The 15,773-nt window shown below is 42.6% G+C and overlaps 1 protein-coding gene and 1 long non-coding RNA gene across 3 annotated transcripts in view; one reads left to right on the top strand and one right to left on the bottom strand.

The window, feature by feature from the left end:
• TNN (tenascin N) overlaps positions 1-15,773 on the top strand; it is a 96,780-nt gene that overhangs the window by 42,979 nt on the left and 38,028 nt on the right. For both annotated transcript variants that reach the window (XM_072998224.2, XM_072998226.2), the window contains exons 4-6: positions 2,192-2,455; positions 4,374-4,556; positions 6,121-6,210. In XM_072998224.2, coding sequence (XP_072854325.2) covers positions 2,192-2,455; positions 4,374-4,556; positions 6,121-6,210 — 537 coding nt within the window. The remainder of the gene's footprint in view (positions 1-2,191; positions 2,456-4,373; positions 4,557-6,120; positions 6,211-15,773) is intronic.
• On the bottom strand, positions 4,252-6,375 carry LOC140706770 (uncharacterized). Its single transcript, XR_013544637.1, has 2 exons — positions 6,238-6,375; positions 4,252-4,445 (listed from the first exon to the last, which is right to left on the bottom strand). It is a non-coding gene; the product is annotated as an uncharacterized LOC140706770 (long non-coding RNA).

Below are 15,773 nucleotides of genomic sequence, written 5' to 3'. Positions count from 1 at the left end.
ACTCCAGCCAATAGCATCATGCATGAAACCACAAGATTGGAGTAATGCCTACAAATGATCACACATCTAGGCCTCGGTTTGACATGGAAGTGGTCTTGGATACACTGATGGAGGAGTGGGGGGAATAGAAGTGTGTGTGTGAGAGAGGGAATGTGTCCTTTCTGATTCCTCTGGGCTTATTGGGAGCTTTTTATTCCATCCACCATGCTGTTTTACTGACTGGTATGGTATGGACTGGAAATTGGGGGTCCTGCTCCTACTTGCACGATCATTTCAAAAAATGGCATCAAGGGGTTTCTTCTCCCCTTTATAGGAGGGGTGTTGTGATATCCTTCAGGTTTCTTATTCCCCCCCCCCTAACATTTGCATGAAACTGCTGGCAGAGAACAGCAGGGGATTGGGGTGAAGTGTTACAAGCACTCTGAAGACACCCAGGTCTACTTCACCCTGTCATCTGTGTCAGGACTCAGGCGAGACTGTGGAGTGGCTGGATTAATTAGGGCTGACAGAAATGGGTTGGATAAAGGGCTGATAATTTTTGACAGAATCTCAGCCAAGTAGAAGTCCAGTGGTTTGGCAGTTCTCCGTTCTGGGAACTGAACAGACAATCTGTTCTCAATGCTCTTTCACTGCCCTAAAATAGCATATGTGCTCTTTACTCCAGTCCTGTCACTGGAGGCAGGGAGTTCAGTGGCAGAGAAAGCCTTTGTCCAACTATGACAGATGTGATAGCGATTGCTGTGTTCCTGGACCAAGATAGCTTAGCCACTGTAACCTCCCTTTTGTGTCATCATGATGAAATTACAATTAAACAAAATGAATAATGACCATAATCTACAAATAGTTAAAAATCTACAGTTAACATCTTCGCAATAAATAAAACAAGGTTATAAGCCAATTTAAAAACATATGTCTTCAGGACTTTCCTATAAGCAACAAGAGTAGGAACCAATTCCAAAACTGAGGGGAATGTATTCCCCAGTCTGAGAGAAAGTTTCTCCCATGGGTCTCTGTAGCTGTTCCTGTTCTTAAAAGGACCTCTGCTGAAGATCTCAACATCCAGACAGGTTCATAATGGGACAGACGGTAATCAAGATGCAGTATATGTATTGAATTGTCTTAAATCTCCGATGGGAGGAAATGGAATATTAGGTAAGTGCTAGAATCCTTAAAAGGACTTGCTGCTTAGAAATATAGTGCATTCACACTACATTTCTAAGTACAAGAGCAATTTGAAGAGATAATTCACTGCTATGTCTAATAGATAATTCTCAGGAGAGAGTTGGTATCATGGTCACACCTGATTTTTGGTAACACCTGGTGAAATTCTGCCAGTATGGGAACCTGAAGTAGGACCTCAGATGTGAAATGGAATATTTACTATTGCTGCTATTGTTTATTATCGGCACAGTTTCCCAGGAAGTTCTCCTGTGCCTTCTCTGTTGAAATTATTTGGAGATGATGATAATTAATTTTCAGTCATGTAGGGGAGCTTCCTTATTAATTGTGCCTTATTTATTTGGCAGGTATGTACTAGCTCAACATTAGATTGAACACAGAAGTGACTAATTATCTGCCAAGTAAATTTCTGAATTTCTTCAAAATTCAGTTGAAGCTTTCCACACATGCAAGGACATACACAGAAGCATGTCTTGTGTTTTCTAGGTTTTCTGTTGTATGTGAGTGATTGCAGAAGCCAGACAAACAACTGATATAACTTCTGTGATAGCCTTGATGCTACCACAACAGGATTTTAGCTAGAGTCTCCTAAAATGTACTTGACTATGTACTAGCTTTTGCAGTGATATGGAACATATAAGCCACATACCTCATGACAAACGTCAGAGCTACCAAATACCTTAACTTTCATTTAAAAGGCAGTGGGTTCCTATCCTTTATTGTAGATGAGACAAGATGTAAAAATGAAAGGAGGACAGTATCTTTAACAGTTGCATGGAAGGAACCTCAGGAGATGCTGTTTGTCCTGTCATTTCAAGGAACTCTGAACCACTGGATTTTACTAGAGACCCAATTGTCACTTCAGGTGTAGACTCACAGATTTACTGGCACAAGTCTGAGCTACTAAGAAACTTGACACAATGCTGAGAGTAAACGGTATCGCTCTGAAATATTTTTCGTTGGAAGACTCTTTATGAATTCTGCGGCTAATACCTTTTCTTTCTTGTTGCAGTGCGTGCTCCTTGGAATGCACGTCTCCTCAAAACCACAGAGGATTCCCTGGCTATTGGCTGGGATAAGATGACCGAGGTGGACTATTATGTCATTGCCTACTTTCCCCTGGGAAATGAGACCTCAGTGAAGCAAGTACAAGTTCCTAAAACTGACATCACCTATGAGATCCTTGGTCTTCTTCCAGGCACAAAATATATCATTGCACTTCGTAATGTAAGGAAATCTATTTCTAGTGACCCAGAACTCCTGCAAGGCAGCACAGGTAGGGGGCATTAAAATACTGTTTAGCCGTTCAAAGATCTGTGGTGTCAAACTCATAATTAGCTGATAGAAAAAGTGACTTTTTTTGGGGGGGGGAACCCACAATGTCCAGGAATCACCCCAACTACACTTAACAGAAGTCCATCTTTGGTTTGATTTGATGTCTGAATGTAAAAACCGCCGCTTCTTACCAGGTAGCAAGCCACAGCTGGACACTAAGCTCTGAAGCTGGTTCACCTACTGCGGTTTCTGCCAATCGTGGTGTGGTATATTTTTTGAACTGACAGAACACAATTATGGCCTTACTTCTATTGTGTCTGTGATAGGGATGGATACAACAGACACTACATTTCTCCTGCTCATCAATTTTATGCCATTTCAACAGAATGAGAAAACTTGTGGAGAAATGTTAAAGCTCCATGAGATTCCTTACCTGCAGCTGAGAGTGAGACAAAGATATATTGTCCTCCCTTCAGGTGCCCTGTTAAGAATCCTTTATCTTTGAAAAACAAAGCACACGTATATACAGCAAGCATGAAAGGACTAGTAGATTGTTAAGAAAAATGCAAACCTCCATTCTACTACTTCAAATTAATATTAAAATGGCAGACCTCCTATTTAGGGGTATTATGTGTGATTACACGAATGGTGCAAATGAATGAAAATTTTTCATAAAAATGGCATTTTGTGCAAAATAATGTTTTTACTAATATGGCAGTTTTTTTCAAGAATGTTAGGAAATTTGTCCTTGTGGTGATGTGAAGAATATTTTAATTACTTGAGACAAACAAGTATTTACATGCCAACTCTACACATCACAGTGATAAAACAAATATAAAATTTGTTGTTGTTGTGTGCCATTAAGTTGGAACTGACTTATAGTGACCTTAATAGGGCTTTCAAGGTAAGTATGGTATTTAAGAAGTATTTTTACCAGTTTCACTCCTCCAATGACTTTCCATGGCTGAGTTGGGATTTGAACCCTGTTCTCCAGTGTTCTAATCCATCACTCTATCCACTATATCACACTGGGTAATTTTTTGGCATATAGCAAAGAGTCATGGGGCATTTTGAAGTTTTAATGGGACACATGTTCTCATGACTACGACACATTTAGTCAGATACATGAAGTGTTATTCTCATTTGGTAGATACGTGTATATAAAAATTGGTTCAGAGGCAAAAAATGTAAGAGCATAAAATGCAAGAGCAGCAGAAGGCATTGAAATCTGCAGTGTTGAAGCACAACAATTTGCTGAAGCTTGTCGACTTCCTAACCAATCTGCATGCTTCCTTGTGTATCGATGGCCTGTCATATTTTATTTAATAGTTTTGCACTTTGAGCCCAACGTAAGATGTCTTCTTCTTAAACAACTTCTCAGTAGTCTTCTCCTCATTTAATTATTTTTACTTAATTTTGTTCTGATTTATTCTGAAATGCCTTCAATTAACAGAGACAAAATAAGATGTGAACATTTTATTACAAACAAAATTTCTCTTTTGGCACAGTTTTTTTCTGTTTACCCAGATGCAAAGCTCGAAAATGTATACACATCTACACATTTTGCAGAATGAAACTTGGATGTAGAGGAATGGGCAGAGGCCAGGAATGGTCAGCCTCTGCTTATTGCAGTGATATAAAACATGCCAGAATAGGAGTGCTTCGTATAATCGTAAAAACTCTAAGCTGGCAGCACATAGAACAGTAACAGAAGGTACATAATCACAGAAAACATTCTTAGCAAATCAGAAGCAGACAACAGGAAAATACCTTCCTTCCTTTCTCCTCTTAATTCAAACAGTTACATTATTAGTCTCCATATCCAATCTTCTCTCACAATTAACCACCCACTCCTAATGAAGAAAGGTTGTTATAATATCCTGTTACTGCTGTTTGAGTGATGATTCCCTTTTCCTTAGCTGTGTCTGCTGTTGGTGCAATCTGGGTGACAGAGGAGACAGAAAATTCCTTGGAAGTGGAGTGGGAGAACCCTGAAACAGAAGTGGATTACTACAAGCTGAGGTACAAGTCCTTGCTTGGGGAGGAGAAGGAGGTGATGGTCCCCAAAAGTGGTGATGCTAAGAGCAGATACGTCATCACAGGTAAATACATGGCAAGTTAGGTAAATGAGAGCTTTGGGAAATTTGGGCTGAGGAGGAAAGCTGCTCATCATAGTTTTATTATTGCTGATATTCAGACTGTCCAATTTGAAAGAAACTGTGTTTGCACAGTACCTGCTGCCGACCAAACACATTTGCAGGAGAAAATGCACCATTCTTTTTCTTGTCATTTGCAGTAACATTGATATGGAATTTTTATCTTCCACTGTGTTAGCTCTTCATTTTTCCAGTTACAGTGGTGCCTCAACTTAGGAACTTAATCTGTTCCAGAAGTTGGCCGTAACTCAAATTGGTCATAAATCGGAGCACCATTTCCCATAGGAATGCTTTGAAACCCCATTAATCCATTCTGGCCGGAAAAAAAATCACCAAAAACAAAACAAAACAAAAAACAAAAAAACCTGCAAGGCCCATCGGAATGCACTGGGGGCGGGGAAAAAAATCACCAAAAAACAAGAAAACATCACAGCACAGAAACATAACCCCCCCAAGCCCAAACCCACACTGCAAAACTCTGTATGTATGTACTCACTCAGAAGCAGAAAGCAGCACCAGGGAGTCCGAAGCCTCTCTGCAAACGAACACACTCTAACCATTGGGGCAAAAGAGCTACAAAGAAGCAGCCTCTTCACTGACCAATGGTTAGCAATTTAAATTTCCCACCTTTTCCCCCACCTTTTTTCTGAATGTAACTCAAAGCTCCGATCACAAGTTGAAGCAAAATTTTGTGGCCAGAGCTGGTTGTAACTCGATTTGGTCGTAAGTTGGGACAGTCATAAGTCGAGGTACCACTGTACAGTTGACTTCCAGGTGCTTTAGTGCTTAACTGGATTTATTTTCTTTTACTGTAGACTCTCTTACTGCTTGGAGTGGGCTTCCCTTCCATCTCATGCTTGAAGTTCATTCTTCACCCTCATTACATTAAAAGAAAATATTATGAATCTAATAGTGCCTTTTCTTTCAGAGATGGGAAAATTAACTTGCTTTGGCTGTAATGCCCAGAAACACACTGCAGGAACAACCACAAAGTTTGCCCCACTTTTGAGTTTGTATTACCTTTCTAAAACTCCCAGATTTCCTTGGGTGTTTCTGTGTGTGTGTCTGTGGAATTCCACAGTACAGAAAGGGCCCTGTCTTGTATACTGACAAAACTAGCTCCTCCTGCTGGCACAATGGGGCCTCTGAAGAATTAAAAACATGGGCACGTTCATATGGGAGGTGGTGGTGGTTCTGATATGTTGGCCTCAGGCCACTTGAAGCTTTATAGGTCAAAACCAGCATCTTAAGTTGAGCTTAGAAACAAACTGAAAGTTGGTTCAGTGATGGTGATATATGAGATGAAGATGGATTTCTACCTTTTCACCAAGTATGATTCTAAAAGATCAGTCTTCCTGGACTGTCTTAATGGCCAAAAAGAGAGGGTGGGGTTAGAAACATATGTCTCACATAAATCTTGACTAGGATATTGTTGGAGGATGCAGTTGTGTCTCAAAAGTATTTTTTTCCTCCTGGGTTTTTTTTTTTTTTTTTGCTTCTTTCTTTGCAGGCCTGAAACCTGGGATGCAGTATGAGATCACTGTCATATCCATGAAGGGTGAGATGGAAGGGAAGCCCTCTACTGTGAACGGCTGGACAGGTATAAACAAAAATATCTGGCTGTTACCTGATGATGATGATGTACTTGCAAAACTCAATGATAAGGATTTCTATAAATGGTCACAATTACCACTGCATGGATCTTGATCATTCCCGCACTGCATGCTTCTGTCAGTATTCCCATTTACAATTAAACCGTATCGTTATTTCTAACACTGTTCTGTAAGCAAAGCAGGATGAAAAATTAACAGTGCTTTCTGAAGAAGAAGCAGTTTCCTAAACAAATAAATAAGCTTCAGTAAGAGAATAAATAGTAATGAGTAAATAAAGCATTTTATTTACTGAGAAGAGAAGACTCCCTGGAAAAGACCCTGATGTTGGGAAAGTGTGAAGAGGAGAAGGGGACAACAGAGGACGAGATGGACGGACAGTGTAACTGAAGCAACCAACATGAATCTGACCCAACTCCGGGAGGCAGTGGAAGACAGGAGGGTCCTGGCGTGCTCTGGTCCATGGGGTCACGAAGAGTTGGACACGACTAAACGACTAAACAACAACAACAACAACAAATAAAGCATAATTAACAAACCAGTTGGTAATTTCCATTCAAAACAAGACACATCCTTTGGCCTGAGTAGCGAGCAATAGCAGGAGAAAGCAACAGCCTCTGTATCTGTGCTTGTTTAGTAGGCACTAGGCAATCTTATCTATATATAGGATATCTCCATTTCTGGGCATTGATTTGTACTCAAATTGTGGTGCTTCAGCAGCAGCTGCTTGTAGTAGTTAAGAGTAGTATAGTGTAGAGTGTTTACAGCAGTGTGTCAGGTGCATGTACCATGGGATTGGGAACAGGGGCCTGGGCATATAGTACTAATTCTTGTTTGGAAGAGGATTGCCAAAAGACTTCAACATCAGTGGGTAATTATGTGGATCAGTGTTAGGCACTTGCATAATCTAGTCAGAACCAGTTACTATGATGAATACTATTGGTGCTGTTGATATCATTCATAACTATTTAATTTAAAGTATCTTTAAAAAAAGAACTTCTAAGCAAGTCTGTATTTTCCTGGTGCTCTATGCTGTGTTTTATTGTTCTCGCCCCCACCTCCATGCAAGAATATTTAGCTCATCTATGTTTTGTTTCCTTGTGGGATTTCCTGAGGGATCCCCACCTGACTTTCGAACAGGATGGCCTCCTGTTTTGGGCTCCAGCTCTTTGCTTTCATCCATAAATTAAGGCTTCAGAAGTCTTGGTGATGCACAGCAAGGCCTTCTATCTGCTCTTAATCATGTATTCCAAACAAATGCCAGTGTTGGTGTAGCTGATGTGGTGCTGTGTTCTCTGTTGGCCAGCTCACATGGTTCTGAATTTCCAAAAGTATATTTGAAAATTTAAAATATGAGCATCAATTGAGGCTAACTTTTATTTTCTTGAATAGGTCACATAACTTCAGAAAGTACTCTTTTCTGTGGTAACTGTGAACCTGGAGTTTGGTATCCCCTGAGAACCTTTGTGATATCATTGTAGTAGTTTTGTAGCAGCTTGCAGCTGTTTGTATCACAAACCGTGAGTTTTGTGACTTCACCACAACAGCAACGGAGAGATCAAATCAGGGTTCCTAGCTGACAGCCCCAAATCTACCATTGCCCTTTGCCAGATTTTATAGTAGTTGTGTAGCATTTTCAACTCCAAAACTTGATAATTTTCTACTAATTTTATTTCTATAAAGCTTCCATAAACTTTCCATAAAATTCCATAAGCATAAAAGACCAAAGCCTTTAAAACAGGTAACTTTTAGAAAGTCACAAGCATATCCCTTCATCTTACAAAAATCATCCTTATATTTATAAGAAACTGTAGACACATATCTTTAGTATATATGAAAATTAAACTTACCGTTGTAGACAAGCACTTCAGTCTAAAATATACCCACATAATATTTTTTAAGAGTAAAGACATTTTAGAATTTAAAAAACAACGAGAATTTTTCAAATACATTTTAAAAATGCAATAGCTTATAGACTAATGATAGGGCTAATATTAAACAGCAGGTGGAAAATATATCTCCTAAAGTATTAAATTATAAAAATGTATAAATTAAAAAGGCATTACTTAGCTCTAAGCACATTTAAGAACACTCACAAAGAAAAAACATTTTCTCACCCAGACATACGTAAAATCCATTTGGTTGTTGTTGCAGCATCTGGAAACAAAACCTGCTGCTGCGTGGGTACATCTTTTTTGATAGTTGGTGCCCAAAGCGGCATGGAGTTGCGATGAATGCCTGTTTCTTCCATCATTCCCTCTGTTTCTCTAATGACTGTGTGTCTCCTATTGCTATATGTATAGTCTGTGCTCTTGCAGAAATCCAAACAAAAGGTATCTTACCTAGCACAGGGAGCTTATTGTTATGGGAGCATCTTGGTACACTAGCTAATCAATAGCCAATTAATCAGTACTCTAGAGGTCCTCTACTACAGAGGTCGTCAAGTCCCAGTCCGCAGCCTGGTGCCGGTCCGTGGCCTGAGTTGGACCGGGCTGCGGAGACAGACCTCCCGCCCCCCTGCACGCACTTCCCTCCCCACAGCTGCTTTGCACATACGCACGTGTGCCAGCGCTGCCATAAGTGCTCCCCCACCCCTTCACACATGCGCCTGCATCCCCACGCGAAGGGGTGGGCATGCAGCCCCTCCCCCACCCCAAAGAGGTGGGTGAGTGCTCACACTGGTGCTGGCAGGCGGGCACTCTGCCACTGCTTCACACATGCACCCGAGAGCACCCCCGTGCAAGTGTGTGTGGGATCCCCACCTTCCTCAGAGGCTCAGCTGGTCCACGGTCCCAAAAAAGTTGGGGACCGCTGCTCTACTAGAGCTAGAGGGTTGTTGGAGACATTAATGGCAATTGATGGTGTTATAGGAGCACATATAATTTATTACCCCTTTTCAAATCAATTTAGTATTATAGGTTGTGCCTAAAAGCTCATAAAACAAATAACACCCTTCCCCTCCTTCTCTAGTTATGTATCACAACACAAAGAGTTTAAAATAACACTCATGTTTTTCTCCTTCTACAAAATTATACAAAAGCTTCTATTGTACAATGCACTGTTCTTCTCATTTGCATACTATAGTTATAGTTATCCACATATATTTACAGTATTTCTTTGTCAAATATCATCATAAGCAAAGTACAACATAAGCAGTATTTTAAAATACACTCCATTTTTCTCATGTTCTCATTGAATTATTGCTGATACTTTCATGCAAAAGCAGTACAAACTGAATGGAATATTTCTGCCCTGCTATCTTATCAGTAGCAGTGTTCCCAAACAGTCTAGGCATTTTGTTATTGTAATGTAAACAATGAAGCACTCTTTCAATTTTACTTTCACTTTCTCAGCAACCTTTGAGGCACTTTCTAAAAAGAACTTTTCATTTTTAGGGCAACATTTCTGCACCTCCTAACCTTGAAGTTTCTGAATATTGACAAAAGGTCTTCGCTTGCTTGTGGAAGGACAGGAAAGATGGCATCAGCCTAGCCTAGCATGAGAGGGAGTTCCAAAGTCTGGGAGCAGCAACAGAGGAGGTCCTCTCCTATGTCCCCACCAAAAGCACCTGCAAAGGTGGTAGGACTGAGAGAAAGGCCTCTTTTGATTGTCTTAACCCTTGAGCAGGCTCATAAAGGGAGAAGCAGTCCCTGAGATAGCTTGGGCCCAAGCCACTTAGTCTTTTATACAGTAGGTTAGAACCAGTACTTTAATTCAACCTGGAAATGGATCTGCAGCCCATGGAGCTGCTGCAACAAGTGGTGGGGGCTATTTGATCCCTGTAGCCAGTCTCAGCTAGCAATTTGGCTCCTGCGTATTGGACCTGCTGAAGTTTCTAACACTTTCCATAGGCAAACCCACTTGAAGTATGTTACACTAATCCAGCCATGAGGTAACTAAGGTGTCCAGATCACACCTCTCCAGGAACGAGCGCAGCTGGCACACTAGTTTTAATTGTGAAAATGCACTCCTGGCCACTACCAAAACCTGGGCATCCAGGTTCAGAGATGAATCCAGGAGCACCCCCAGCTGCACACCTGGGTTATTAGGGAGAGTGTATGTTACATACAGCACTGATGTTACCTGTCTGTCATGGGTTTGGAGGGAAAGTTCCATCCTATGGGGAGTGGAAGGCGGGACATCAGGAGGAGGGGCTGTACTGTATATATATGTGATGCGTGTGTGGAGAAGTTAGGAGACGCTGGGATGTGACGAAGCAGCAGCTGGGAAGAAGAAGCTGGTGTGGGAGTCTGTGTGTCAGACAGGGTACTATTGTGTGTCAGTACCAACCTGATAGGTTCAGGTGTCTGTTGGTTAGCCAGAACTGATAGGTTCAGGGTCTGTGCTTTAAGTTAAGGGTTCTGTGTGAACCAAACTGTATGCATGTATGAATGAGAATAAGCCACGTTACTTTATCTTATTCACCTGATTATTTTATTTTCCCTGTGTGTTGTATTTAAATAAACCTTGTTCTTTTATTGTTTAAAAATCCATCCCTGGTCTGTGTGACTTCTTACAGGGAATGGTTGGTGGCAGCTTAGTTAATGTGTGGCAGATCCCAGTAGGTCTGGGTTTGTCACATTGATTGGTGGCAGCGGTGGGATACGACTGGTCCAGTTGTCCAGCGGTCCAGCAAAGCCTTGGCAAGTGTGCCCAGAGCAAGGGGGGTCTAGTCAGGGACAATCTGAGGCGCGTAGGTAATCTTCTAGGTGTACCTCACGGGGAGGTGCGCTAGTGGAAGAACGTGCCAACTGGGAAGACTAGATTAGGGTGCTCTGAGGCAGCCTGGTTTTGGCGGGAAAAAAGCTGAGGCAAAACTGTATAGTAACAGTGATCTAGCCTGCCTGCTGAGAGGCCCAGCAGAGGGGGGTAGACTCCAACTTGCTACAGTTGCAAGTTAAGTGCTGAAGAACAGCAGCAAGTTCTAGAAGGCTGGTTCTGAGGCAAGAAAAAAAAAGTGGTCGTTTTATTTTGAGGCTTGACTTTTTAAAGCAGCCTGTTCTGAGGGGGGATTATGCCCTTGACTCGAAGCCAGATGGCAGAAATGGGTGAAGTGAAAGACCCCCAGGTAGACCAAGGTTCTGAGGATGAATTTGGCTCAGTGCAGGGTGACAGCACAGGAGAGCAGAACCCAGAACTCAGGAAAATGCTCATAGCCCAACAGCATGAAGTTCAAATGAGGCAGTTAGAAATAGAAATGGAGAACTCAAAGGGGGAGGACTCTATTGAGTTTAGCAAATGGGATCAACAACTAGATCCAACCTTGCAGCAGTGCTTTAAGATGGTTAGCAATTGTCCAGTAACCCCTGAGAACCGTGAGAGATATTATTGTGAAGAAGGCCTTTTATGTAGGGAGATCTTAATAAACTCCACGAAGGAAAAATTGCTTGTAGTTCCTTCTAAATATAGAAAGAAAGTAATGGAAAAATGTCACACAGACACCCTATCGGGACATTTAGGGATGGCAAAGACTAAGCAGAAAATATCCCAGAAGTACTACTGGCCAAAAATGGGAAAAGAAATAAAAGAATTTTGTCAAAGCTGCACCACTTGCCAAATGAAAATAAATAGTGAGGAAAAATCCAAGAGGGATGATGACTGGGATAGGTATATGGAAGAGATGAAAAATATTGACAATATATTTAAGCAAATGGAAAATAGACATATTGAACAACTGAAAGAGAAACAGAGGTCTGGGTTTACTCTATTAAGGCAAGTTTTTAAGGATGCATACGGCATAGATGAGTTTTCTGAGGGAAAAGATTTACAATCCAAAGTGGCAGTGGATATGGTTTATGAGTGTGAAAGAAAGATAAAGCCACAAACTATTCTGAAACCAAAAGAAGGCACACAGGTTAAGGCACAACAAAACCTGAATTATTCTGAAGGAAACATGAGGGAAACATGGGACCCTAAGTACTCTCAGGGACCAGGGAAAAGCCAGCAAGGGGGAGGGGCCCATGGTGAAGGGAAGCCCTCAGACATGAAACCAAGACCTCAGATTTTGGAGGGAAAACCAAAACAAGATGAGAAAGACTCAAAATACGCCAGAAAATGTTATTTCTGTCAGGGAAAGGGCCATCTAATCTCAGAGTGTGAGAAATTAAAGCAGCTAAAAGGAATTGTGCCTCAGGATTCTAGTGGAACCAAGCCAAAAGCTGTGTTCTGTGTCCAGAGAGAGCAAGGCTCATTGTCACTGAGGGAGCCTGTTGCCATGGCTGCTCAGTCTGGAACGGCTGCATCTGCTGATCAGGCTGAGGAAGGTGGTCCTCTTGTGGAGGTCAAGCGATGCTTGCTCGTGAGAACAGATTCTCAGTTGTTTGAGACAGCAGGGGTGGACGTAGGAATACTTGGCCGTCAGTATCGGGGGCTGCGGGACACTTGTTCTCAGGTGACCCTGTGCCATCCAGATATTATTCCTAGGGAATATATAATCCCGAATGAGAGCATAAAGGTAGCAGGGATTGAGGGGCAGATAATCTCACTCCCAGTCGCGGAGGTACCTGTCAACTTTCAAGGCTGGAGGGGAGTTTGGCGGCTAGCGATTTCATCGACTCTGCCAGCAGCCGTGCTCGTGGGAAATGACCTGGCTGAACATGTGAAACGGGTGCTAGTGATTACACGCTCACAAGCCACCACGGGGACAGTTCAGGGAGGTAATGATGAGCCAGAGACGGAAGCAGGTGGGGGGAGTTCAGAAGCTGTGGTGGAAACCTTGACCACAGACAGCCGATTTGGACAGGAGCAAAAGGCAGACGCCACTCTCCAAAAGTGTTTTGAACAGGTGACTGACGCCCAGCTAACACCTGAAACCCCAGGGAGATTTCTGGAGAAAAAGGGGATTTTATATAGAGAGACCCTGAGGAATATCTCAAAAGGGGGAGATGGGATCAGAAGTCAGCTGGTGGTACCTGAAAAGTATCGCCCCATGATCTTACAAAGGGGGCACTCTGACATGTTTGCTGCACACTTAGGGGTGAACAAAACACAGCAGAGAATCACACAGAATTTCTACTGGCCTGACATAGGGAAGCAGATCAGGGAGTTCTGTAAACAATGTGATGTGTGTCAAAGGCAGGGGAATAGCCGCGACAGGACCAAAGCAAAGTTGTGCCCTTTGCCTGTGATTGACACTCCGTTCAAATGCATAGGGGTGGATATTGTGGGACCTTTGCCCAAGGCCACAAAGAGGGGGAACGGGTTCATTCTCACCATTGTGGACCATGCCACGAGGTACCCTGAAGCCATACCCTTGACTAACATTGAAACTAACACAGTGGCAGATGCCTTGGTGGGGTATATGTCCAGGATGGGATTTGCCTCAGAAATAATCACAGATTTGGGCGCATCGTTCACATCAAAGCTCATGAAACGCTTATGGCAAATCTGTGGAATTAAACACAAGGAAACCACTGCATATCATCCTGAAAGTAATGGGTTAACTGAGAAGTTCAATGGGACTCTAATGCGCATGATTAGGGCTTACTTGGCAGAGAATCCAAACAATTGGGACCAGAAGCTGCAATCCCTTTTGTTTGCGTATCGATCAGTGCCACAAGCCAGTACCGGGTTCAGTCCATTTGAACTTTTATTTGGGAGAAGGGTGAAAGGGCCTCTTGATTTGATCAAGCCAGATTGGGAGCAGATCACCCAGGATGACCCACAAGATGTTGTGACATGGAGAGACTCTTTAAGGAATGACCTAAAGAGAAACCTAGAGCTAGCAGCAGAGACCCTGCAAGCTCAAAAGGTCAGAAAGAAAGTTTGGGATGACCAGAAAGCCGGGGAGAGGCACTTTAACCCAGGGGAGGGAGTGCTTTGGCCTAGGCTCTGCAAAGAAAACAAACTGCAGCTGGGTAGCCCAGAAATAAAGTGCTTGGGTCACATAGTAGGGGGAGGAGTGATAAAACCCCTCGAGGCCAAAATAGAAGCTGTTCGTGATTGGCCCAGACCCAACACCAAGAAAAAAGTCAAATCATTTCTTGGGTTGGTGGGCTACTACAGAAAGTTCATCCCGAGGTTTAGCGAGATTGCGGCTCCGCTGACCGATCTGACGAGGAAGAAGACTGATGACCGCATCCCGTGGACCAGCGACTGTGAGGAGGCGTTTCAGAGGTTGAAGCAGGCGCTCATCAACTATCCAGTCCTGCGTGCTCCAGACTTCGACAGGGAGTTCATCATCTACACCGATGCGTCTAACAGCGGGGTAGGAGCAGTTCTGTGCCAGGAGGATGAGAATGGTGACCAGCATCCAGTGTCCTACCTGAGTAGGAAACTTCAAAAAGGTGAGAGACATTTGGCAACCGTGGAGAAGGAGTGTTTGGCCATAGTCTACGCGATCCAGAAGGCCAAGCCCTACATCTGGGGAAGACATTTTGTTCTGTGCACTGACCATTCACCACTGCAATGGTTAAAGACAATGAAAACCCACAATAGCAAACTTATGAGGTGGGCTTTAAATCTACAGGACTATGACTTTGAAGTGAAGGTGGTCAGAGAGTCAGTGAACTGTGTTGCTGACGCCTTGTCAAGAAGACCTGAAGAATGAAGACGGCGAAAGAAACATGGACTATGTATATATATTGATGACAAAAAGTTAAATGTACCTGTTTTTTGAACTTGGTTTGTATGAATAAAGGTAAATTGATGTAATGTATATGGTAAATGTTTAAATGCCTAAACGCTATGGTTAACTTAGAATGTAAGTATAAGTAAGTATGATATGGTATGTATAACTGTTGTTGTGTGTTTTATCCAGGTTGTTTTTTGGGAAAAAGCACCTTAGCTTTCCCCCTACAAAACAACTTATAAAGAGGGGAGGTGTTACATACAGCACTGATGTTACCTGTCTGTCATGGGTTTGGAGGGAAAGTTCCATCCTATGGGGAGTGGAAGGCGGGACATCAGGAGGAGGGGCTGTACTGTATATATATGTGATGCGTGTGTGGAGAAGTTAGGAGACGCTGGGATGTGACGAAGCAGCAGCTGGGAAGAAGAAGCTGGTGTGGGAGTCTGTGTGTCAGACAGGGTACTATTGTGTGTCAGTACCAACCTGATAGGTTCAGGTGTCTGTTGGTTAGCCAGAACTGATAGGTTCAGGGTCTGTGCTTTAAGTTAAGGGTTCTGTGTGAACCAAACTGTATGCATGTATGAATGAGAATAAGCCACGTTACTTTATCTTATTCACCTGATTATTTTATTTTCCCTGTGTGTTGTATTTAAATAAACCTTGTTCTTTTATTGTTTAAAAATCCATCCCTGGTCTGTGTGACTTCTTACAGGGAATGGTTGGTGGCAGCTTAGTTAATGTGGTTCAGAGATGAATCCAGGAGCACCCCCAGCTGCACACCTGGGTTATTAGGGAGAGTGTAAACCCAACCACCACAGGCTGCAGCCTTGTTCCTTTATTTGCCTTTCAACTGACCGGGAGCTCCTCTGTCCGGTGTGGATTAAGCTTCAGTTGCAATGAACGCATTTGGTGTGAAGTCTTAGTAAGCTTCCCACTGCTCAACATTTTCATCCTACTCTTCTGTGGAATAAATGCTAAGTCTAG

Source organism: Pogona vitticeps, chromosome 4 (genome assembly GCF_051106095.1).
Source record: "Pogona vitticeps strain Pit_001003342236 chromosome 4, PviZW2.1, whole genome shotgun sequence".
Lineage (NCBI taxonomy): Eukaryota > Metazoa > Chordata > Lepidosauria > Squamata > Agamidae > Pogona > Pogona vitticeps.
The sequence above is the reverse complement of the archived record's forward strand: the minus strand, read 5'-3'. Positions and strand labels throughout refer to the sequence as shown.